The sequence below is a fragment of the Delphinus delphis genome, chromosome 6, assembly GCF_949987515.2.
Source record: "Delphinus delphis chromosome 6, mDelDel1.2, whole genome shotgun sequence".
In the NCBI taxonomy this organism is placed as follows: domain Eukaryota; kingdom Metazoa; phylum Chordata; class Mammalia; order Artiodactyla; family Delphinidae; genus Delphinus; species Delphinus delphis.
The window spans coordinates 58,134,871-58,158,749 of record NC_082688.1 but is presented as its reverse complement, the minus strand read 5'-3'; the positions used below and the strand labels follow the sequence as shown (position 1 = coordinate 58,158,749).

The 23,879-nt window shown below is 37.8% G+C and overlaps 1 protein-coding gene across 6 annotated transcripts in view; it reads left to right on the top strand.

The window, feature by feature from the left end:
* Positions 1 to 23,440, top strand: part of PTPRD (protein tyrosine phosphatase receptor type D) — a 2,140,681-nt gene extending 2,117,241 nt beyond the window's left edge. For all 6 annotated transcript variants that reach the window (XM_060014745.1, XM_060014746.1, XM_060014743.1 and 3 more), the window contains 7 exons: positions 8,645 to 8,930; positions 9,339 to 9,517; positions 10,138 to 10,264; positions 11,425 to 11,550; positions 14,467 to 14,621; positions 17,656 to 17,791; positions 19,697 to 23,440. In XM_060014745.1, the coding sequence (XP_059870728.1) occupies positions 8,645 to 8,930; positions 9,339 to 9,517; positions 10,138 to 10,264; positions 11,425 to 11,550; positions 14,467 to 14,621; positions 17,656 to 17,791; positions 19,697 to 19,765 (1,078 nt within the window). In that variant the 3' untranslated portion in view covers positions 19,766 to 23,440. The remainder of the gene's footprint in view (positions 1 to 8,644; positions 8,931 to 9,338; positions 9,518 to 10,137; positions 10,265 to 11,424; positions 11,551 to 14,466; positions 14,622 to 17,655; positions 17,792 to 19,696) is intronic.
* The last annotated feature ends 439 nt before the right edge of the window (positions 23,441 to 23,879 follow it).

Sequence of the window (23,879 nt, the reverse complement as noted above, 5' to 3'; positions counted from 1 at the left end):
TTTTATAATAATATATAAAAGTGAATTAGGCAGATGAATATTTATATCCAAGAAATCTGTATAATTTCTCTGGTCATTCTAAAGAGATGCCAGAGGATGTAATACTAAAATAGTTATGCGTCTGTTTTTTGTAGAGAGCCCTAAATATTCTAGAGATGCCCAGAATAGCTGTATATTAAGCCAAATGTTAATTTTTGTCAAAAAAAAGCGAAGCGTTTCAAAACAGCAGTCATATCAGGATCACATCTCAGTTTTATCAGGATAGTCATCTGATTAATCTTATAAGTCTCAGTTATAAAACTCAATCCATTCTATTAGATTCCTTTTTTAATAGTCTTGCAGTTCATAAATGCCATTCTTTTTTCTGAACTATAATATCCAATCAAAGCACGAGCTAATATACATATGAAATGCTCACCATGATTTGGGGGCCATATTGTACTGTCTTTGCACCCAACTAAATGATCTGTAAAATCTTCTAATTCTGTTGTCTGTCTTTGCCATATCATTGAAGTATCAGTAAAGGGTCAGCATTAAAACTCCACCAGATTAATCAGAAAAGCCAACTTTTAAGCACATACCCAGAATGATTTTAGTACAAAATAGCCCCCTCGTGCCTCTTAATGTTTTCCTTTTGCACATTACTACCGTATCACATCACGGGACATTAAGCATATTTCAACTCCTGGGACTAACTCAATCATGTTTTTAGAAATTGAAAACAAATGTTGTAACTGGATGAATGCTAATAGTGAAGTAATAACAATTTCCTAGTAGGCGTGTTTGTTTAGTGGATTGCCTAGTTTTTCAGCTTGCAAACACTGGAATGTCTATCACTCACTGAAACCTTTTTTTTTTTTTTTTTTTTACGGCAAGAGTTTGTCAATAATTTGGTTTACCTTAGTGGAATTACTGTCCTCACCCGAAGGTAACTTAGAAAGTTGGTTTTACTCCAAGGGTAACAGAGACCAACCTAATCCTAGACTCGATTTAAAAGTGCTGTCCTCCTCCCTTCTTGCTGGAATTTTCTGTAACATAATAAGTGTCCCGAATTGTGCTGGCCTCAGCCTGAAACACAGGGTTATGCACTCTTCTTTTTTTCCCAAAGATATTTAGAAAAATCTGTCTTTGTGCTTGGCAACTACTCCGACAGAAGGTAGATAAAAATAAGGGTGGTTTATCAGTTTTGCTGTTCTTATCATGTTTCACGTTGAAGGCTGTTGAAATGATGAAAAACAAACAGCACTAAATAGGGTTCCATCATTATCGCCGCCATGAGGAGCTAAGTTTTTCAGGATCAAAGAAAAATGCATTTGCTTTTAGAACTACAATTCTTCATTTTGATAGGTGCACTGCACTCAGATACTGATGGGTGAAAAATAGAGCAAATTGGAGAAGGAAGTAAAATGTGTGCTGCTGCGGGAACTTGGAAATTCAAACAAAAGTAGGCTGGCATTCTTTTAAAAGCTCTGAATGTTCAACGTTCAATTTCTTAAGAAAAATGTGGTGCCTGAGGTTTGTTATTTATGAGCAACTGGAGTAAAACATAAGCACAGGTTGATTCCATCTCATCAAGTTATAAGAACTCCCTTTATCTTTATAAACATGTAGCAAAGGAATACTCCCATGCAGGGGCCTTTGGGGGAATGTTCCTGTACATGCTATTGATCCAGAAGAAGACAACATTTTTAAACTTACGTTTTTTAAAAATTTGCAACTCAAGTTGAGCGCCTTTGTGTTCCCTGGCATGGAAATTGCCAGGAGAAACTGTCAAACGCAATAGAGACAAGGAAGCTGTTGTTCTTCCCCTAAAGGAGAGTATCAACTGGCATAAAGATAATAACCAGAAAACAAAAATAAGGTATGGCAGTTGCCAATAAAGTGGTATAAATTGTCATAAGGATCCAAAGAGAAATAAACCAAGGGTAAAGTCTTGGTCAAGGATGCAGCATGTGAGCTGAGTCTTGAAGGAAGGTAGATATCAACATGTGGACACAATAAGGAGGACAGAGAGCCTGCATAAGCAAAAGCCCAGAGGCGGGAAAGCTTAAAATACGTTTAAATCTCCTGGTTCTGAGGGAAAGGTGTGACTCTTATAGTAAAAGTGTTGTTATTACCTGAGAGCCATGCAGATTTAATGATGGGACCAGTGCCTCATCCAGATGAAACTATTGAACCTCTAAGTTAATGAAAAAACCCACAAGCACTTGGGGTAAAATTGCTACTAAAAGACAAAAAATAAGACTGGCCTATGACTTCTTCAAAATACAAAGGAAGACCGTGGAGCAATATATTTAGAGTTTGAGAAGATAATATTGGAGCCCAGTAATCCTGCACATAGCCAAGTTGCTGGCCCTATGTAAAGGCAAATAAAGAGCTTCTCAGATATACAAGACATCAGAAATAATACTACCCACGCATATTTTATATGAAGCATTATTCAAAGACGTAGTCTAGCAAACCAATAAAGGTAACAAAATAAAGAACTCAAGAATAGATGAGCCGTGTCATAAAGGTGAACTATGAACGAGTAAAACAGAATTATTTTAAACAATTGCTGTTAATAGAGTTATAGATGTAATAAAAATTTTCAACAATCCTTAAAATGGGAAATAAATGTGTAGAACATGCCCTTTTTCCCTCACTGCCTTGCAGCCACCCTGGCTTCCTTTTAATTACTCCAATATACTAAGCTATTTTCCATTCCAGGGTCTCTTCTTGGGATATTCTTTCTCCTCAAAAGCTTTCCCACCCATCTTCACTCAGCAAACCATTCCTTGTCCTTTAGGTATTGTATTAGTTCGCTAGGGCTGCCATGACAAAGTACCACAGACTGAGGGCCTTAAATAATACAACTTTATTTTTTCACAGTTCAGGAGGCCAGAAGTACGAGACTCAGGTGCCATCAGGGTCGGTTTCTGGTGAGACCTCTCTTCTTGGCCTAATTTACCATGGTCGCCTTCTAGCTGTGTCCTCACACGGCCTTTCCTGCATACTTGTGCACAGAGAGGTCGGTCTCTGGAGTCTCTTATATTCTTCCAAGGTCACCAGCCCTACTGGATTAGGGACCCACCATTATGACCTCATTTAACCTGAATTACCTCCCTAAAGACCCTCTTTTTGAACAGTCACAGTGGGGGTTAGAGCTTCAACATATGAATTTTGAGGAGACGCAATCCAGTTCCTAACAGCTATCAATTTAAATGACACTTCCTCAAAGGTGCTCTTCCAGGATTCTACACATCACAACAGTTGTTGACATTTATAATTATATATTGATTCATATGATTATTAATATCAAATTCCCCCACTACACTGCCATCTCCACGAGGCAAGGATCATGTTTTTTCTGTTCACCACTTCCCCGATATCTTAGCACATGATAGGCACTCAGTAAACATTTGTGAGCTAATAGCCTGCAGAATCTCAGGAAAGAGTATAGTACAGCAAATGAGGATGGAAGAACAAAGTAATGAGCATTTCCTGTCTGTCCCTGGGTGGTGGTACGAATAGATGAATTTGGATAGTCTCTGTGCTGGTAATATGTAACCACCAGCTTGGGATGGCAGGGGTTGGAGGTAGGGAATAGTATTGGTCAACTATGTTGGTGTAAGTACTCCCACAGTGGCAGATTCCAGGCTACAAATATGACATCACTGAATCCAAAAGCTGGGGAGAGATACTCAGTAGCATACCATTATATAATATTTTCACCTGAAGGGCATAAATGTAAAATAATTAAGAAGCAATGTATTTTGAGTGTTACCTTTATTTTTAATATAATCATTTAAGCAGGATTTCTGAGAATTTAACAACTGACTTTTGCCAGCTCTGGCACACCGCTGATGGATAGATGAATAAAATTGTAGAAACTGAATGCGTAGAAATTTATAATTTGTTATTGTGCAGGGCAAAAGGCAAAAACAATGCAAGCGGATCCTTAAATTTTAGACCCGAATGACCCAAATCTGAGCAGAGAAGATGTTGATTATTCTTGGTATATGTTTATTTCTAGAGAGACCTGAGAGCAGTCTGAAATACAGGTCTCCCTTATACTCAAAGAAAGGGCTGTTACTTTAGGAATCGTTTGTTTTAAGATGATTGCTGAACCATGAAGGAGAATGAGAGAAAGGAGGACAGAACTTTGGGGATATTATCTCCATTTTGGGGGCTGGCAGAAATACGTAAATTAGAGAAAGAGATTCAGATGGAAGAATCCAGAGAAGTCGGAGGATGAACAGCACCGGGGTCAGATAGAAAAAAACATTACAGGGCTTCCCTGCTGGCGCAGTGGTTGAGAGTTCGCCTGCCGATGCAGGGGACACGGGTTCGTGCCCCAGTCCGGGAAGATCCCACGTGCCGCGGAGCAGCTGGGCCCGTGAGCCATGGCCGCTGAGCCTGCGCGTCTGGAGCCTGTGCTCCACAACGGGAGAGGCCACAACAGTGAGAGGCCCACGTACCGCAAAAAAAAAGAAAAGAAAAAAACGTTACATACTGAGGCACAGTCTAAAGAGCTGCCAGTAGATTTCTGAAGATGACATTTAGAGTTGATGTTTGATTTTGGTTTCCAACGTGATAGAAATTCTACACTTTCCTAGAGTCAATGGAACCATTATGTGAGTCACAGATCTTTTTGGCTAATTTCATATGCAACATGTTTCAGGTTATTTTGTATTTGAGATCATTACAAAATCTCCTGCCTTCCTACCATCAACCCAAAGGGGAGTATCTGATGTTCATCATAATCCCTCAATCAGAGTCATAGAAACCAAGGAAGAAAGGCTTTTCAAGGAACTTTCATTAGGGAGAGTTAAGCACTACTAAAGGAATGTTATACAGGGATGGGTCACAAGAACGTTTCCATGTTTGTCAATTGTTGCTTACCCAGATGGCAGAAAGACATGTGAAGTAATGGTGATGCCCTGAAATGGGGTGCTAAAGTTTAGCATCTCAGAACTTGCATTTGAGTCCCTATTTGGCCATTTACCATTAGCTATAGGACTTCAGGGAAGTTCCCGAATGTTGTGAATCATTGAAGGGGAAAAGAAACTGACAAGACATTTGCTGAATACCTCCAGGACGCCGAGCCCTGTGGTGAGAGGGCGTTTCACTGCCATCTCATTTACCTTGAGAATACGTGTGAAAGCAGAAACTTCCTCAAATGTAAAGTATTATTATTGGAAATATGGGGAGGAAAGGAAGAAAAGCTTGAGGAGGTAGATTAAAGCAAGATTTTGAAAGCCTGATCTCAAATGATCCTGTGGTGATTCTATCAAAAATTTCCCGGCATTAACATTTCCTATTTCTTGTTGTCAGCTTTAGAGGTAGAATTTGTAGATGGAGTTTGTACCTACAAAGCGACTGCATCTTTCTTTATGTTTGCAAAACACTCTGTATTTTTAATTCAGCCTTAAAACTTACTAGATAATTAACGAGTGAATTAGCACTATCATGATTTAAGAACAATAGAAAAACGAGAGGTTAAGTGACTGTCTCAGGGACACCCAGCCACTGGTATCTGTAAAAAGTATTTTGAACCTCAGGGTCTTGCTTCAAGCTAAGAGACACGTCTAACATTTAAAACCCCCAAGAACTCTTCATCATAGAAAAGAGGTAACATGTAAGTTCCAGGGACACTTTCTTCCCTCTCTTCCATATGAACAGCAAGATTGGGCTGTTAACAATATTTTGTGTTTGGAGGAGGAAAAAATAAGTTTTGCACAAGTCATAGCCTCTGTTCTTTGTTTCTTTTCTTCCCACAATTCATGAGGTAGACACAGGCACATGTTTGATTTTTTTCCTTCCTCGTTTTTTTTGGGAAAAAAAAATGAATTATTATCACCATGAAGAGGTTGATATTGTTAGGGTCTGGAGTTATCCCTACCAATTTTGCAAGATTCTGTAGTATCTTTTTGCCAGAATACAGAACCATGCATCATCCAGACATTTGGAACGGCCCCCGATGCATATTTGGAGAAAATACTCCTGCCACTGTCTAGATTGGACTTGATTCATAGGGTTCAGTTATATGGCTTACAGTGTGTCTTCCACTAGGTAGAAATGCATGAAATTGTATCTAGATGGAAGTAATACACAATTAGAAAGACAACACAGAAAAAGGAAAAAGATTTACTTAGTCTTAGAACCCACCAAATGTGCAGGCTGCCTCTGTCTTCCAGGCTAATTCTTACCTAGTTTCTTTATTTGCAGTGTGATGGCTTATCAGGAGACCAAGATGTGGAAACCACTCAAAGCATTTTCCTGTCTCCTTCTTCCCTATCAGACACTTTGTGGAGTCTTCAGGTATTCTCCACATAGTTCTGAACCTTTATCAAATGTAGGATTTCTTCCACTGACTGAGGGATCCTGTTACCAAAGCTGGATAGGATGCTCATTATACAAGGCCTCTCATGCCAATCACTAAGTCATTCACTTCTTCACAAACATCATTGCACACTGACTGCGTGCTTGGTGCAGGGCACAGAAAACAGAAAATGCAGTTCCTGCTCTCAAGATATGCTCATTATTTGCAGACAGTGGCCCTACCAGACTAACTAATAATACGATGTGACTGGGACTGTAGGGTGGTATTTAAGACAACAGGGATCTGGGACAGAGGGTGATTATAATCCTGCTGGGGGTATGGGGGAGGGAGAAGGTGGGGAGTATAAGGGAAAACTTGCCATCTTACAGGTTTCTTTGGTAAAACTAACAAAAGAAAAGGGGACTTCGTGGATCTCAGTGCATCGGGTTTCTAATTGTTTTGTGCTAGGAAATGTGCTATCATCTCTCAGACTCTTTTTCCCGAAGGCTTTTGCATTACACTTCAATGGCATGTCACTTTGTGGTTTAAACCCTGAATGGAGTCTCTGACTAGATACTGACAGTTTTTACATCTGAGAAGACAAAAAAAGTAAACAATTTTTAAATAGTGGTTATATCCTATTTCCGCATAAACTAGTATCTGAACCTCAGGGCTTCTATGTGGAGGCTGGGTTTGATCTATGCTGTTCAGTAGTTACATAAAGGTAATATTTGTTACAAAATGCTCACTTACCACCTACAGCCACTTGGCAGTTGAATCAGGTACCCTAGTGCTCAGTAAACTCATTTATACGAAGTTTTGGTACATCCCTTGCACTGGTGCTTCACTAGGCCTATGAAAATTTTACATGCAGCTCCCAGAGCCATTCTATTTCTTTTGCTATTTCAGTCTCCTCAGTTCCCCATCCTTTCCTGTCCTTCAAAACTTGGTTCAAAAGCCACATCATCCACAAACCAACACACCGTTTTTTTCTTGTGTTATAAATATTTATGTGAAGTATTATCTCCGTTGATAATCTGAGCTCTAGGTAGGATCTAAGTCACCTTAAATGTTGTAACCCCTATGTTACTCAGCAAAATACTTCACTGCTCATTGAATGAAGAGATGGATGTATCAGTGCACAGGTGGACAAATAAATGAGCACATAGAAATACAAATGACGGGGAACACTGGTACGTAGTGAATGAAGGAGGCTGTCTGTTGCTTGGTGTCTAAGGTGCTGATATATAACCTATTCCTGTTGATTACATGTTTCCCAGCCAGGTAAGCATCCATGATCAGAACGAGAAAAACATTTGGATTCAGCCATACGTGACACATAAGTGGACTCACCCAAAAGGGTCTGATAAAATTAGAGACAATAAAAGGCTTACCTTGGATTTAAGAACACAGATGTGTGATTTTGTTAGTATTCTTTCCCACACTCGAGGAAATTCCAATGTTCCAACCACCGGACTCCGTAATCCAGTTCAGTGAATTAGGTTATCTCGTTGGCGGCAGAACTTGTGCTTCGTTGACCTCTCACCTCCTCTTCTTTGAATCAGTTCCCACCAACTGGAGAACAACGCAGAAGTCCATATAAGTAATGGAGTTTAAAAAAATGCCTCAGAGCTTCTTCAGTAACAAAGACTGAGGCTTTTATTTTCCCACACAGAATACTTGAATTTCACCTAAAATTTCAAAATACATTCAACTCTGGAAGAAAAAGGAGTAAAAGCGAGAAGCACACCCACACTCTCTAGTGATTGCTTTTTATTAAGAATTTCTTTCCATTGAGAATACACTCCACTATTTTGAGTATGCAGCAACATTTTAATATTTTAATTACACACTTCCCACTAGATTGGTTTTAAAACTTCCTCGCTGAGTTTTAGAGTGTGAAATGTTTCAAGTTGAATGATTTACTAGTTTTCTTTTTTTTCCTTTTTTTAATAAATTGAACTAAAATAGACTGAAATAGTTTGTAAAAAGATAAAGCCTAGTTTGATCTTGACCAGCTTTAAAATATCTTTTAATGTAAAAAGCCTAAATGTGTTTTTTTCATAATAATTTCAAACTAATGTCTGCTTTGTGTTACGTGATGAAGGAGCACAGTAGTTATAGATTTAATAATTTTACATTTTGAAACCACTCACCTTTTACTTGTTAATTTGTTTCCTACCCTTTGGTTTAGAATGCCCCCAAATCATCACAGTAGCTATTTGAGTAGAATTAATGGATTTAAAACGTCGTTAATTAAAAGTAATGAGAATAATGTTATGATGTGTTGGTTCCCCAGGAGGTTCATTTGGACCTTTATTTTCTCTGTTTTCCTTGTAGCGCGGGAGTTGGCCGGACTGGCTGTTTCATTGTGATAGACGCCATGTTAGAAAGAATAAAGCATGAAAAAACTGTAGACATTTACGGCCATGTAACTTTAATGAGAGCCCAGAGGAATTACATGGTTCAGACAGAAGACCAGTACATCTTTATCCACGATGCACTGTCGGAGGCAGTGACTTGCGGGGATACCGAAGTGCCGGCTAGAAACTTGTATGCCTACATTCAGAAGCTGACACAAAGAGAAACAGGAGAGAATGTCACAGGGATGGAGCTCGAATTTAAGGTATGATATTAGATGTGATGTGGTAATTCAGGAACAGTCATTCTGGAATTGTCCTTCTGAACCTTTCAAATTTGTGAAGTTACAAGATTCACCTGACCTTCTCCCTCAGGTGTCTGACTGTAAAACACTTTCTTCCTCCTTCCCTTTTCTATCCTTTGCTTCCTAATAATACCTAGAGCTCTTTTGTACCCTAATTTAAACTGAGAGCTCATACTCTCAGAACATAATATTTAAAACTTCCATAGTCTATATGGACTCATTAGGTAGAAGTGAAAAGCAGTACAGTTGGAAGAGTCCTTTGCTTAAAAGCAAACAAAATCTTTGTATCTAATGAGGGAATCTTGGGTACGCTGAAGTCACGCTACAGGCTAAAATTATCTTTGATTTTTTTCTTTTTTCCTACAACAGCGTCTAGCCAGTTCTAAAGCTCACACCTCAAGATTCATCAGTGCCAATCTTCCATGTAATAAATTCAAAAATCGCCTTGTTAATATTATGCCATATGAATCCACGAGGGTGTGCCTGCAGCCTATCCGAGGAGTAGAAGGATCTGATTACATCAATGCCAGTTTTATTGATGGATACAGGTATACACTCTTGCTCCCCTGACAGTCCAAAGCCTTGATATTTACATGTGCCCTAGTTTCACAGCCAGCATGAATTTCTTCTCAATTCAAAGTGTTTTCTTTCTGCAGAGGTCAGCATCCAGTCCCTTGGTATTCGCTTTTTTATTATTTTAGAGAGGAGTAAGAAGAAGCAGTCACAGAGTTTTTCATCTGTCCATGTGCACTCTTCTTTCAGAAGTCATTTGGATGTGGAAGGGGTTAATAAAGGCACTGTTTGTACCACATTATGTAAATTCAGTAGATTGTGTAAGAGTCATTTCTACAAAATGAAGTTGCACAACTAAGCGTTTCTTAAGTGATTGGTATGACACATGAAATTGAGCTGTTAGCATTGCTCTGAAGTTTACATAACAATGATAAAGACATACATCATAATATTAACAAAGCAATTTCTTTTGCAGAATCCCCCGAATGTATTAAATGTTCTTATTTGATTACACAATCCTAATGGGAATTTACTGCAATAGCATTAATAATGTTTTCATTTTTTATTACCTGGTTTGATGTTTACATATCAAATGCGAAGCCTTTGCATGTTTTCTGATGACTTCAACATGCTCTTTTCGTTCTCTGTGATTCAGACAACAGAAAGCTTACATCGCTACCCAGGGGCCCTTGGCGGAGACCACCGAGGACTTCTGGCGGATGCTGTGGGAGCACAATTCCACCATCGTTGTGATGCTCACCAAGCTGCGTGAGATGGGCAGAGTGAGTGTCTCCTTATAAGACACTCAGACCACAAGAGAAATGAGGATTTCATTTTAAAAACCCGAGTGCCAGCGTCATTTCTTTGAAACACAGAGTACTCCGGACGTGTTCTGGGCCATTCATTACTGTGTTGAATTTTAACTTGCAAAGCCATATCAAGTTCTTTCATTTGTGTGTTTTGAAGAAAGAACTGGTACTTTTGTTCCAGTGAAGCACAATCATAGAGACAAATACGTCTGACTTGTTTTGACTCTCAATGTGTTCTTACTTCCTTTCGCTCTGGACAAGCTAGGGCTTGGGTGCCATCATTACTCTGTATGAAGGAACTTGACTTTTTTCATCTCTGAAGCAAATTTTTACCTGCGCATCTTCCACTCCCATTAAACTGTTGGAAAGTTACGTAGTTTTTCTAAGGATATAATCTGGTAACCTCAGGTTTACTTTTAAAAAATGATTCTTCTGAAAAATATATAAAATAGCGTTAGAGACACCTAAGGACCTACCACTTAGATTCAATAGATACAAGCATTCTGCCATATGTGCTTGAGATGTTTTCTTTCTCATCTTTGTATAAACTCAATGGTAGAGATGCATCCAAAACCCAACTTTTTAGAGCTCACAGAGAGAGTGAAAAAATACCAACTAGGAAAGTAACTTGACTTTTCTGATTTAGTTATTGAAGTCATTAAAACTGCGTGGGCTCCAGGTTCCTCAGCTGACGGAGACTGGACTAGGTCAATTCAGAGGTTTCTTTCTGTGTTCACACTTGATGGTTCTCTTCATTCCAAAACACAGTGTTGATCAGTGCATGATTAACGTGACTAGCATTATGTCCGAGGACTGATGTAATTAATTGTCTAACTTGTAAGTATGAAGATGCTTACCCTATTGAAGAATTCAGTCAACTGATGTGTATTAAGCACCTACTGGATGCCAAGTACTATGCTTGATAACATGCACAAATATTGAACCACATGATTTCCCTATCCTCAGGGAACCTATGGTTTCAAAGAGAAAATGAGTCATATGCGATTGGAATCACCTTAAATTCTAAAACTGTATTAGTGAAAGAAAGACATTAAATATATAGATACATGATAAACAAAACTTTATTTACACTTTACGTAGCTTGACATTAATCTTTTTTTTTTTTTTTTTAGGAGAAATGTCACCAGTACTGGCCAGCAGAACGATCTGCAAGATACCAGTACTTTGTTGTAGATCCCATGGCTGAGTACAACATGCCCCAATATATACTAAGAGAATTCAAGGTCACAGATGCCAGGGTAAGTTGGCACAGTCTTATGCTCTTAACCATTAACTGAAAAGTAGCCTAAAATGCATCCCCGGGAGAAATATTTTCCAAGTGACCATACTCCCAAAGTGAAAAGAAATCACTCATCCTGGAGGATTTTTTTTTTTAAACATAAGAGTAACTTCTCCTGTCCTGTAAGGTTTCTCACAAGCCCAGGCTTGGCTCACATTCAAATGTAGCATCTGGCAGCCCAACTTTGGGGACGTGCTTGGTGAGTGTGTGTGCCGGGAAGCATTTATTGATTGGTTGGCCGTGCTTACATTCACCTCCTCAGCTTATTCTCTTTGGAGCTTTTTTGACTTCTTCATTACTTGAGGCTGTAAATATGTTGTTGTTTTGCTAAGCCCTTTAGGTCATGTTGGCTTGGAGGTTAATTTGGTATGATTTTAAAATTGCTGAGCAAATGGCATTCTTTAGAAGAATCTGACAAGCTTTACACATTCTAATTTGATTCCTGGCATGGTTTATTCCTCGGTGTGCTAATGTGTCTGTCCATGAGAGCTGTGCACCCACGACCCTTGTTGGCTAATTTTCATTCTGCATTTCTTATCTAGATTGCTGAGTGCAAGGTTCAGCCCTGATGTAAGATGTTCTATGCATAAACTTTAATATCCTTGCCTTTGGCCACTTTCAAACCATGATTACAAAGACATCTTAGGAGAGAGTGGGGTCAGTCCAAAGCCCTGCTTTGTTTTTGGAACTGTCACAGTGGGTGGGTTGAATAAAACTGTAGGGTAGAGCTATTTACTTGATCCATTGTTTTTGTTGGAAAGCAGCTTTCTCAACCAAGACTCATGTTTAGAGATTGTCTACTAATCCCCAAAGCCTGGCCCTGGCTGTTGACCTAAAGTGAAAGAGAAATTGGTTAGCAGGCTGCTTGGCCCAGGTGACAGACCTGTTAATCCCAGAAAGTCTGAAGTCTTAACTACTCTGAAGGTGACTATACTCAAGACAGCAGTTAAGTCCCTAGGTCTCGTTTTGAGTTGCCCAAGCAAGCGTGCCTTGGTGACACATTGTTTTTAAAAAAAAAAAAAGGAAAAAGCAGGTCCTTTCAGAATCTGAAGCTAGATATGTGAGTGAAAACTCTGAGTGCATTCCAAGCGAACTCACCAACCATTTCTGACGACAAAGTGTAGGAGCCAGGCTCTGCAAATGGCAGAGACAAGAAACACTGAAGCAGGAACTTGTTCATATGTTTTGTTTTGAAGCCTCTGTGTGATTGTATAATTTTCTTAGCTGCCATAGCATTTGCTGTTTGTGCTCCTAGTATGTTTCTAATCTCAACTTCCCAGTTTAGAAAGCAAGGTGGCACTTGAGAATACAGTATTGTTAAACAGGTAACCTTTAAATGGAGTCAGGTGGTCTCTCCTCTAAATCATAAAGGTCTGTACACATGCTGTTAAAAACAACTATGGTCAGAAATGAAATCCCCAGGACAAGCAGAGGAAGACAAATCTGTATTACCTAGCCTCTGGTTTCCCTTCCTGTGCTTTTCAGACCTTTTCTAGAATCAAAAGGAAGTAAATCATGCTTCCATGGTAACCTTCCATAAGTTTGTTATGGGGCCAAGCAGTTACTTTCATATTCGTCAGTATTCTCACAAACTTGATGTGAGCTCCCAATTTATTTCTATTCCCAAATGATTCCAGTCAGGAATATGCCCTGTTCGTATGGAAACCACCAGGCTGGTTGGTATGTGTCCGTCTCGAGTTGGGCCATCCCCTCTTCTCCATATAACTGAATGAGAAGGATTGGGTCTCTGTCTACTTAACCAAAATCTTGGGAACTTGCACATCTATATCCAAAATGACTTCAGTGTGGAGAGAGTTGTTACAAAAGTGGAAAGGAGGACCAAACTGAAGCCTTAACTAGGAGCGGGGACTCCTCAAATAGAATCAGCCCCTGTAAACTTGGAATTTGCATTCTCTCTCTCTCTCTGTTGATTGAGGGAAGAAAGCTGATGGTCATAATCGTTATTCCTGCTTCTGTAAACAGAGGGTCCCTTCTGCTTTTGTTGTGCTTCCAAAAACACTGTGCAATTCCAGAAGGAATCAGAAGTCCCTTAGTGTCTTCTTTTGAAACCATTTATACTTCATGAATCAGAGAAATTTTGCCTAATCACTTTAGGAAAGATATACTGCTCCTGTATCTAGCTTTTGGGTCGTCCGTGTTAAAGCCCCGCACAGACACCTCAGTTCCTGTGGTCAGCCAGGAAGAGTTCTTTTTCAGAAAACAACATTTATCTACTAATAATCTCTCCTGTCTCCTTGAGGGACACTTCACTTCCTGCTCAACAGCACAGTCGCCTGGTACACGTTGTGTATACTGCCTTGGCTAGAAATAGTATACCTCTGAGACGTGTGGGGCATCCAGGTTAAATCCAGCTACCCAATTTGCGTCAGATCCTTTCAGTGTCACTAGTTGTCATTTGACAATGTTGCAAATAAGCAAACACAGCAGATGTGAAGATATCATGACAATAGCAAAATCTCTGGTCTGGATGACATGCCTGGATGTTCCTTTCAGTATTAAGAAGTTATTGGATTCTGAAAATTTTGAAATGGAGTGTATATGTTCCACTTTGGTTTTGAAGGCAAACTTTGGGGCTCAGAGCATTTACTAACATGGGAACTAGGTGGCTTTTTATGAAAGCTCAGGTTTTTAATGGGCATTGTGAGAGTAAAGAAATTTGCAATTTAAATATATGTGAATGTAGACAGTGTTGATAGCAGGTAAGATACTAACTGACTAATTTTCTAGTTAAACATGTTTCTAACTTTTTCTTCCCTTTTTTGGAAAAAATCATGCCTGCTGTTGTGGTCTGTGCACTGGCTGAATCCTCCTGGCGTCCTCCTTTGCGGTTGGATATGTGGCTCTCTCTCTAAAGGACGGGCAGTCCCGAACCGTCAGGCAGTTCCAGTTCACTGACTGGCCAGAGCAAGGAGTGCCAAAGTCTGGAGAAGGATTTATTGACTTCATTGGCCAAGTCCATAAAACAAAAGAGCAGTTTGGCCAAGATGGACCCATTTCAGTCCATTGCAGGTGAGAATCAGGAATGATGAGTTTCCATTTGTGCTGAATGCAATAACTTTGAAAGTATGTACTATTGTCTATTCATTGTTGGTACCAATTTATTGTGAATCTGCATAACTGAAATTTTATTTTTATTTTTCTCAGAAGTGTATTGTAAACCCTAAAGCAAGGACTCATTTCTCTTTCTTTCCACAAAGTGAAAATAATCAGAGGAAGATTTTTATCTTCAAATTTTGCCTCTTGTAACAAAGAACCAAACTGTGTTTTCTTTGCCTGTTTTACCGTAACAGGAATTGTTTGTACACCACCGAGTGATAATTTGTTCAGTTTATCATTCCTCACTTGTTTTGCTTTCATAGCATTACCCTGATAATTATCTTTCTGTATCTTTCTCCTATGTTTGCCTTCTTGAGAAAACCATAAATAGTTATTAAGCCTTAATAACAATACTAATTCTTTTCAGTCAGTAAGTGATTAGAATGGTACCTCAGTTAAAATTGCAATTTGCTTGAAAATTGTTGCTATATCAGAAAATGAGGCACCTTCAAGTTAATTATTTTCAATAGTTTCCATGGCATTTTATAATTCAAGTCATTGAAGCTAACAGAAATAGCAAGTAAACAGTTCAGAAAGGACAATTACCATAAATTTAGTGCTTTTGGAAGTTACTATGCAAAAACCTTCTAGCAAAAGGAATTCACCTAATATGTTTTAGTTTCAGTTTGTAATCTCTTTATGGTCAAAATCTTGAAAGAGTTCATTAAAAATTTTACTTTGCTTCCCCCCCAAAATCCCAAACTACAGTTCTTAGTGACATGGGAGACAGGTCGCAAAACAGGAGAAATATTAGACATGGGCTTCAAAACATCTGAGCTCTAGTCCCACTACTATCATCATGTAGCTCTGTGACAGTAGGGAAATTTCTCTAGACCTCAGTTTTCTCAGCTGATCTCCAAGACCCCTTCTGGGACACACAGTGTGCTATTAAATGAGAAGCAGACCTTATTTATACACATTTGCTGTGTGTTGAGCTTATCCAAAGTTCTTTGCTCTAGACCACCAAAGAGCATGTAGGAAATGATGCAGGGACTCGATATTCAGACAAAGTGGGTGGTATATACGGGACTTGAATTACCTGGATATCCCCCTTAATTTTCCACATAATTTGCCCAAATCCTAATCCAAATTTTCCAGTATAAGCTATAAAGAAAAGAATATGTTCAACACATTTTTCTTTAACTTCAGGCATTCCCATAAGTATAAATAAGTGTGTGTATGCATGTGTCTCTTTTCATTGCTTTTGTCACAAAATTATTTGTATATACAAAGATTCCTTTGCATACTATGACATGTTATTCATATACCTTAAAGACTTCCATATATCTTCTCTTATCTGGGGATATTTTAAAAATACCACTCATTTATAGCTTATTAAAAACAGGATAAAGTCAATAAATTTGGAAGTTGTAAGGCCAGTGTCTGTTATTTTCTTGAAAGCACCTAGTAGAAAGCCAGAAACCCTATATTTTTGTTACATTTGAGCGAGCAAAGGAAGGTAAGATAGACTCTGGAGCACCTGGACCATTCAACAAAAAGATCATAAATCACAGTCTCTCAGGATTAAGAGAGACTTTCAAGGTTGAAAGGGACCTTCAAGGTCATCTACTCCAGCTTAACAGAGAGCCTTGACTGCGCCTGGTTATCCTTAGTCACTCCGTAAAACCTGCCTATGGATTTTAAAGCTTCACTTACATTTCTGTTAGGACTCTTTAGAAAACCCGGTTTATAAAGGGACACAGTATTTATATATCAACTACATCCCGAAGTAAATGAATCCATCCATTTTCTACAGCCTGTACCCAAGCATTACACGTGCCATTTAATTAGGATCCAAAAATGTAGGGATTTTTCAGATTATTCACTCTTTTCCTCATTACCTAAACCTCCAGATGCTTTCCTACTTCCTAAGAGCACAAAAGCTATGAATTAATTTTCTTCTCTTGCTGCTGTTACAATTCTGGAAACTCAAAACCTTGCTAACGTGGTGGAAAGAATCCTGGTGTTTTAGCTACTGAACATCTAAAAATAGTAGATAAGTGTATAGCTCAGTGGCTCTTAACCACTGTGTTTTTTTTCTTCTTCTTCTTTTTTGATTTTTTTCCAGTTTAGAGACCCCTTTGATAATCTGTTAAAGTTGTAAGTTTCAGAAACAAAAAAATATATATATATTTACACAATCCATACATATAAGATATTCATAGACCCTTCCAAAGACTAAATGAGGATCCCATGTCAAAAATCCTGTTATATTGATAGAATCTCCTTTCTCATATCAAAACTGATGTCTGAATTTGAATAGTCTATATACCTTCATATTTATTTTTACGTCTAGGTGATGGGACATGTTGCACAGATTCTTAAGTGACTACAAGAAAATCTGAAGGCACCCAGTTTGTCTTACCTTATCTGAATTATTTCAAATGTAGAGAACAAACGTATGGACACCAAGGGGGGGGAAGTGGCGGGGGAGGGGGTGGTGGTAGCATGATGAATTGGGCGATTGGGATTGACATGTATACACTAATATGTATAAAATAGATAACTAATAAGAACCGGCTGTATAAAAAATAAATAAAATTCAAAAAAAAATGAATTATTTCATACTTTAAAAATATTAAGCAGGCAAAGTCTAAAATTTCAGGATCTACGTGAAGAGTATAAATCTGTATTTTATTTACCATTCCTTTTATCCATTTATTTTATGTTTCCTGGCCCTTTCCAAAATGACATATAATCCCAGTTGAAAGGTTATTATATTTTATAAGACTTAGTCCTAATTACTCCACATTCATTCTCACCTGTTATCATGGCACACTGTCTTAAGAGTAATCATTTCATGAACCCAACACCACATTTTCCTGAACATTGCTGTAGTAGAACCCAATGTAATATGGAAGCTGGTGGACATACGTCCACCTCCAAGTAAATGTGGCCGAGACCGTGAGTGTCTCATCCAGTAATGTTGTCTTTGTTATTATGACAGTGCGGGCGTTGGAAGAACTGGAGTCTTCATAACACTAAGCATTGTTTTGGAAAGAATGAGATATGAAGGAGTAGTAGATATCTTCCAGACTGTCAAAATGTTAAGAACGCAACGACCAGCCATGGTGCAGACAGAGGTGAGAAAAATCTCCAGGAGTTTGTTTGTCACATCTCAAGAACCAAATAATACATTTTGTTTGCCAAGATCTCCTAGAGTCCAGAGACTCTCAACACCAGAGGCAAAATGCAGGAAAATACTGTAGGAAAAGCATCCAGTTGTTTAATATTTTTGAACCTCATTTTCCCCCTTTGTAAATGGGAGTGACAGTGTCAATGTCTTAGAGCTGGTTTGGAAGTTATCTAAGATGACGTATTAGATTGAACCATGTTAAATTGTCACTGTTTGGGGCCTATAAAAATGGCAATTTCATATAATTCATTATATATATATATATACATTAATGTGATATACATTGCACAAATTTAATATATGTAAAAAGCCCAATGGTAGATAATATACCTGGTAGATAATAGACCCTTGGCCCATTTTATGCCTCCATTCTCCTTCTATATGCCTAGGTATTATCAACTGCTGTATATTTCATTTCTTAATAATGGTATTTTAAAATATTTGCATCCTGGATATGCACTAGAGAAATTAGCCTTCCATTCTCTACTCCAAGAATTGTTATGAAAATTCTGATATTTTTCAGAATAATAGGAATTCATGACTTAGCCAGTCTGACCTACTGACTTCATTTTAAGGATAATATAAGTGATAGATAGTGTTTCTGTTTCTCAAAAGGCCACCAAATTATACAATTTATATGTATTCCTAAATTCATAACCCACAGTATCTTCCAGACTTTGATTTCAAAATAGTGCAAGCATTTGGCTTGCAATACTCAAAACATTATGTCAGCCTGACAAACTTAATGGGTATTGGGGGTGACAGGGGAAATTGGACGTTTAGAAAGCCTTAACACTTAGCCAAGCAACTTACTGTGACAAGATAGGAAAGCAAACTCCATTTATTTTGCATTACCATTTTTATTGTAGAAAAATGCACATTTAAGCAAAATAGAGACTATCTACTTTCAGCCCCATTGGCTACTGAAAATAAGTTTTTTTTACGGGGAAAATCCTACTTTTTCTCACCCCTTCTTCATCTGTAAATTATAATTTTTCTATCTTATAATGCCCCCACTTATTCCCATTTGACAGTGTTCTTCCCTGTCTGAAAAAGGACATGTTTCATGCTGTTTTAGTTTAGTGTGGGTCTTTCTAGAACAGGCAACTAACTAGCCATCACAATGAATTAGGCCAAATGGCACAGGTACTTTTTGACATGGGCAGCCAGTCTTGTGATGCCATTTTCAAGGGATGAAAAGCCTAAAAGTGCAGCGCCCTGTGTATTCGGCTTTGTGTGCCTGATGTTCATCACAACGATACCTTTTGGCCGCTTCCCTCACTTATATAAACACATCAGAAACAATGGAGAATAATTCTGATTGCAGGCAACAAGGTCTACTGTCTGATAAGATTTTTTTTTTTAATTCAAATGTTTTTGGCAACAGCCCAGAAGATAAATGAAACCACATTTTCCTCAGGACAATATGTGTCTGCATAGGCCTCTCTTAAATATGCGAACTGAAAATTACTTACCTCAAATAATTAGATAATTTTAAAAGACGGCTGTGACACATAAGGAGTTCCCATGTTTAGCTGGTGGTAATTGTCTGGTACTATCCTTGGAGAACAGTTCACATATGTCTGGAAGATAATGTTCACAGGAGCTGTTACTACTTTGGAATTAGGAGACTATTTTAGTCGAATTGAGTGGTGAAGTTAATAAGTACCCCATGTGGCTAATGGTTCTTTGCTCAAAACAAAACAATTGGTCATTGGATTGAATTGATTGGCGAAAGCAGTGATTTTGCCCCCATCTAGGTGTAACTTTGTCTTCCAACATCGATTTCCACTTTTCTGTTAAAATGTACTCATGGCCCCTTTTCTTTCTCCCCATGCTTTGTCTCCGGCAGGATCAGTATCAGTTCTGCTATCGAGCCGCGCTAGAGTACCTGGGCAGCTTTGATCACTATGCAACGTAGAAACCCCTGACCCACTTTGGATTTTTACTGCAAGCCCTTCAATATCCATGGAGTCTCTTCTGAGCCATACAGGGCATTTGAGAAGTCCTTCTTAACTTCTAGCTAACAACCACTTAGTGGGACTATCACACACAAAACAAATTTAAAAAAACAAACTCTTCCGGGTGGACCAAGAATTCACAGTTTAATAATCTAACCTGAGAAATAATAAAGAGAGTCCTGACTGATGAGGCATCTGAAGAATTTTATTTACAGATACCTCAAGGATTCAAAATAAAGGGAAGAAGAAATCACAGCAAAGAACCGCCATCTTGTTCAGGATTGCTTGATGGGTGCAAAGAGAAATGGCCTGAGTGCAGCAGTTCAGGGCAAGATCTTTGCTGGCTTCTCATGACAAAATGGACTCTGCTTTGACATCGCCCCTTCCCAGCATACTACTCATGATAACATTTTAGGGGAAAAGGGGGTGGGGAATGTTTAAAAAGAAAGTCTTTGATTTAGTTTTTTAGTATTGTAAAGATACTGCTGACCTGTGCTTCATTTTTAACTGTGTAAACTTTTTTTTTAACAAAATGTATCATTCGATAAAGTGAATTTTAAAAAAGTTACATAACTCTTCATTTTTTATTTCCAAATTGTAGGTTTTTTTAAGCTGTAGAACTGTTATCTGTGATACCTTGCTGTAGAAATATCAAATAATTGGAAAATTTGCACATTTTTGTGCAATACTCTTAATCTACAGTATCGGTCTCGTCTGGTATTACTTTTACACTTCTGTCTGGTTTTCGTTGCTGAGAAAGTACCCATTTTCTTCAACTAATCAAAGAGAACTTTGTTTTGTTCTTTGGAATCAACAGGGAGGCGCAAAGTATAAAGTCGCTGCTAACATATATACATATATATCCATATTTTATAGGGGTGTCTATGTATATATAGTGTGTCCACACAAAAAGATAGATATAGCTATCATTCAGTTCTTCCATGATTTAGTTTTTAAATTTTTTAAGGTAGAGAAGCTATTGTAACACCTTTTTCAATTTGTTATTAATTTTATGACATACTGATATTTCTCAATATCACACAATTTTAATTCTTAAGGGAAATGAGGAATGCACATCAGTGATTGTCAAACCTCACCCCCTTAATTTCCTACCCAATCTCCCCCCACCCCCCTAACCATATTCACAAATACTATTTTGTTAGCCAGGCTTCCAACAAAGTTCAATATTTCTAACACTCTAGTGCAATAAAACATTATTAAATATCTAAGAGGTGTGCATGTGGGAAAGGTCAGTGCATATCCCTTTAGGAGGAGAGAATGTTGTAATATATCAGCTATCAAGATGTTTAAAAAACAGTGTATTCAATTGTATATTGTCTATAGTATGTGCTATGAAATTTGCATTTATGATATGTAACAGGGGCAAAGCCAAACTCATGTTACTCTGTTCAGTCAGAAACATTTTTTGTGGCATACAGCATTCCTGGGAAGTGCTGTACTTTGTTTTCTTTTGGTTTTAGTTTTGCATTTAGAGTGCCTTATAATTGATGCCTATTTTAATAGCATTTCTTTTCAGCTTTTGGTTCATATTTTCATTATTTGTTCGTATGTGTTTCTCTTCCAATTAAAGCATTATCTGTTTACCACATGTACAAAAACTCTTTGAATAATATGCATTCCTAGTTTTCAACCAAGTCGGGGATGTTAGTGATTGTACCAGCCCAAAGCACTTGGATAATCAGGGCCCTTCTTCCTTTCATAATTGTCAACATCAGGAAAAGCTACTTGTTTTATTTGTAATCCCTTCCAAATCTGCTCTGGAACATTCAGTAACTGCACCAAACTTAATTTATTAACAAACATGATTGTCAACTTTGAACATATTTACTATTTCATTAGGATTTTTCTAAAAGGAGAAATTAAAAAATATATATATATGTGTATATATATATATCCCCCCCAAATTTTTCAACATAATTTCTATAGGAAGCCATGGACAATGGCATGAGTTTGCCATATCTTACACGATTTTAAAGAACACTCAGAATATCCAAGGAACTCTTATTAAAGAGTTTTGGTAAAATATTTTGGTTTAATGTTAGCTTCATTGATGTTCTGCATGGAAGGAGTTTTGTTTTCTACATTTTCCCATCACTAGCAGAATGAAATCCAAGAGACCAAACACTTGCAAGCATCATATTTGAGCACTTTTGTAAAAAAAAAAGAAAAGAAAGAAAAAGAAAAAAAAAACTATAATACTAAAAAATAATAATAATAATAAGTATCTAGAAGGCTACCTCAGAATGAGACTCTCTAACCTACATCAGAACAAGAGAAGAATGTGCACTATGTGGGTCTGTTGTTGTTTTCTTTTAGTTTGTATCTTTTGGAGATTTATCCAAGTGCCAGATTACTCAGTGCTATGATTTTCGTTTAGTGAAACAAAGGGGGTCGGACAGACATTGCGTCATGCAGACATGCCATGTGGGACAGGTAGAATCCGATGGTGTACTGCACACCAGAACGATTGGCCAATGAGCAGTTTCTCTCCCTGAAACCAAAACTGCCCATTTGGCAAAGGGAAAGGGGAGAATAATCACAAGAAGAAAATGAACGGGATGCATACCATAGACGAGCGAGGAGGAGAATATTCCAGATATCTTACTGTTCAGGAGCTGTTCTGAGAGCTAACTCCCTTACTGTCATTGATGTGCATTCCACTCTGCTTTTCTGTAAAAACATTCTATCTTCTTTTCCCAGGTAAACATCTTTATCTACCATTACCATAAACTTTCAAGTTTCCGATTATTTTCATCATCATAACCAGTACGGTGCTATTATTTACCTATGTACGTGTAGTTATGTATAATTTTGTAATTAGTTACAAAGGTAAAAAAAATCAAAATATATAAAAAGTGATTTGTACAGAACTTTATTTTAGCTCTTTTTTAAAAATGATTTGCATGGTTAGACAATGGCGAGGACAGCCAGGGGAGGGAAGGGCCTCTAGGGAACTTTGCACTTTCTATACCTTTATACTATGCACTGCCCTATTGATTCTACACCCAATAATGTTATTACTTGAACCCATCTGTAAGAAACTGCTTCAGAAGTTCGTTTGTGTGTATGTAAATAACCCAATATAGAAAAAGGAAAGGAAAAATTCTGCAGTAATGTACAGATTTTTTTCTTTCCTGGTTTTGTTTTTTTTTGTTTTTTGTTTTGGTTTCGCTTTGCTTTAGGTCTTGCTTTTTATTTTTCATTACCTTTTCTTTTTCCTATTTTGGATTTTAGTTTCCTTTGGGTTTATGGGTGCCCTGATACTCCAGCAGAGATCAGAAGGCTACAGATCCATCCTCTCCATCTGTTGTGTGGCTTTGCCATCCAAGCTTGGAGTGTCTTTACAAAGATAATAACAGTTGTGTTCTTTGCTCTCGTTTTGGATGCATAGACTGAAAAATTAAAAAAAAAAAAACAACTTGTAAAATGGCTTGTTAAAAAAATACAATTACCTCTAATTAGTAGTACGCGTAAATGTTTTACAGAATGAAAGGCGTGCTTTTTATTTTCTTACTTCGTTACATTGGTGGCGAAAGAAGTCTGTATGAAAATCAGTTCTTTGCTGACACAAGTTCCATTTGTTACAAATGAATTCTAATAAAAACGTCAGTGTTATGCAGCCCTGGCCTTTGCTTTTGTCCACTCAAGCACTTTGGTTTTGAACTAACTATGTATGTTCCCTCTTCCCCCCTGGTTATCTGGTTAGTTCCTTTATACTAATAGTAATTCTACTTACCAAGAGGCTGCTATCTACAGGTGCCTGCCTTGAGGTGAGCACCTTTCACTGGTAAGCAAACTGAGGCTTAAAGAAATGGTTTGCCCAAGTTCACACAGCAAAGAAAGAAGCCTTGGTATCATTCAAACTAGAGATCATAGGCAATCTTTAATTCTTCATGATGACTACTATATACAAATAAGTGCATTAGGATGTATATAAGTATTATCGTCTCGAAACAACTGGCATCTCTCAAGTACATAAAAACACTTTGGGAACATGGCTAAGAAAATACTTGGCTTGGATCGTTTATTCAATCATTCAAAATTATAAGTCAG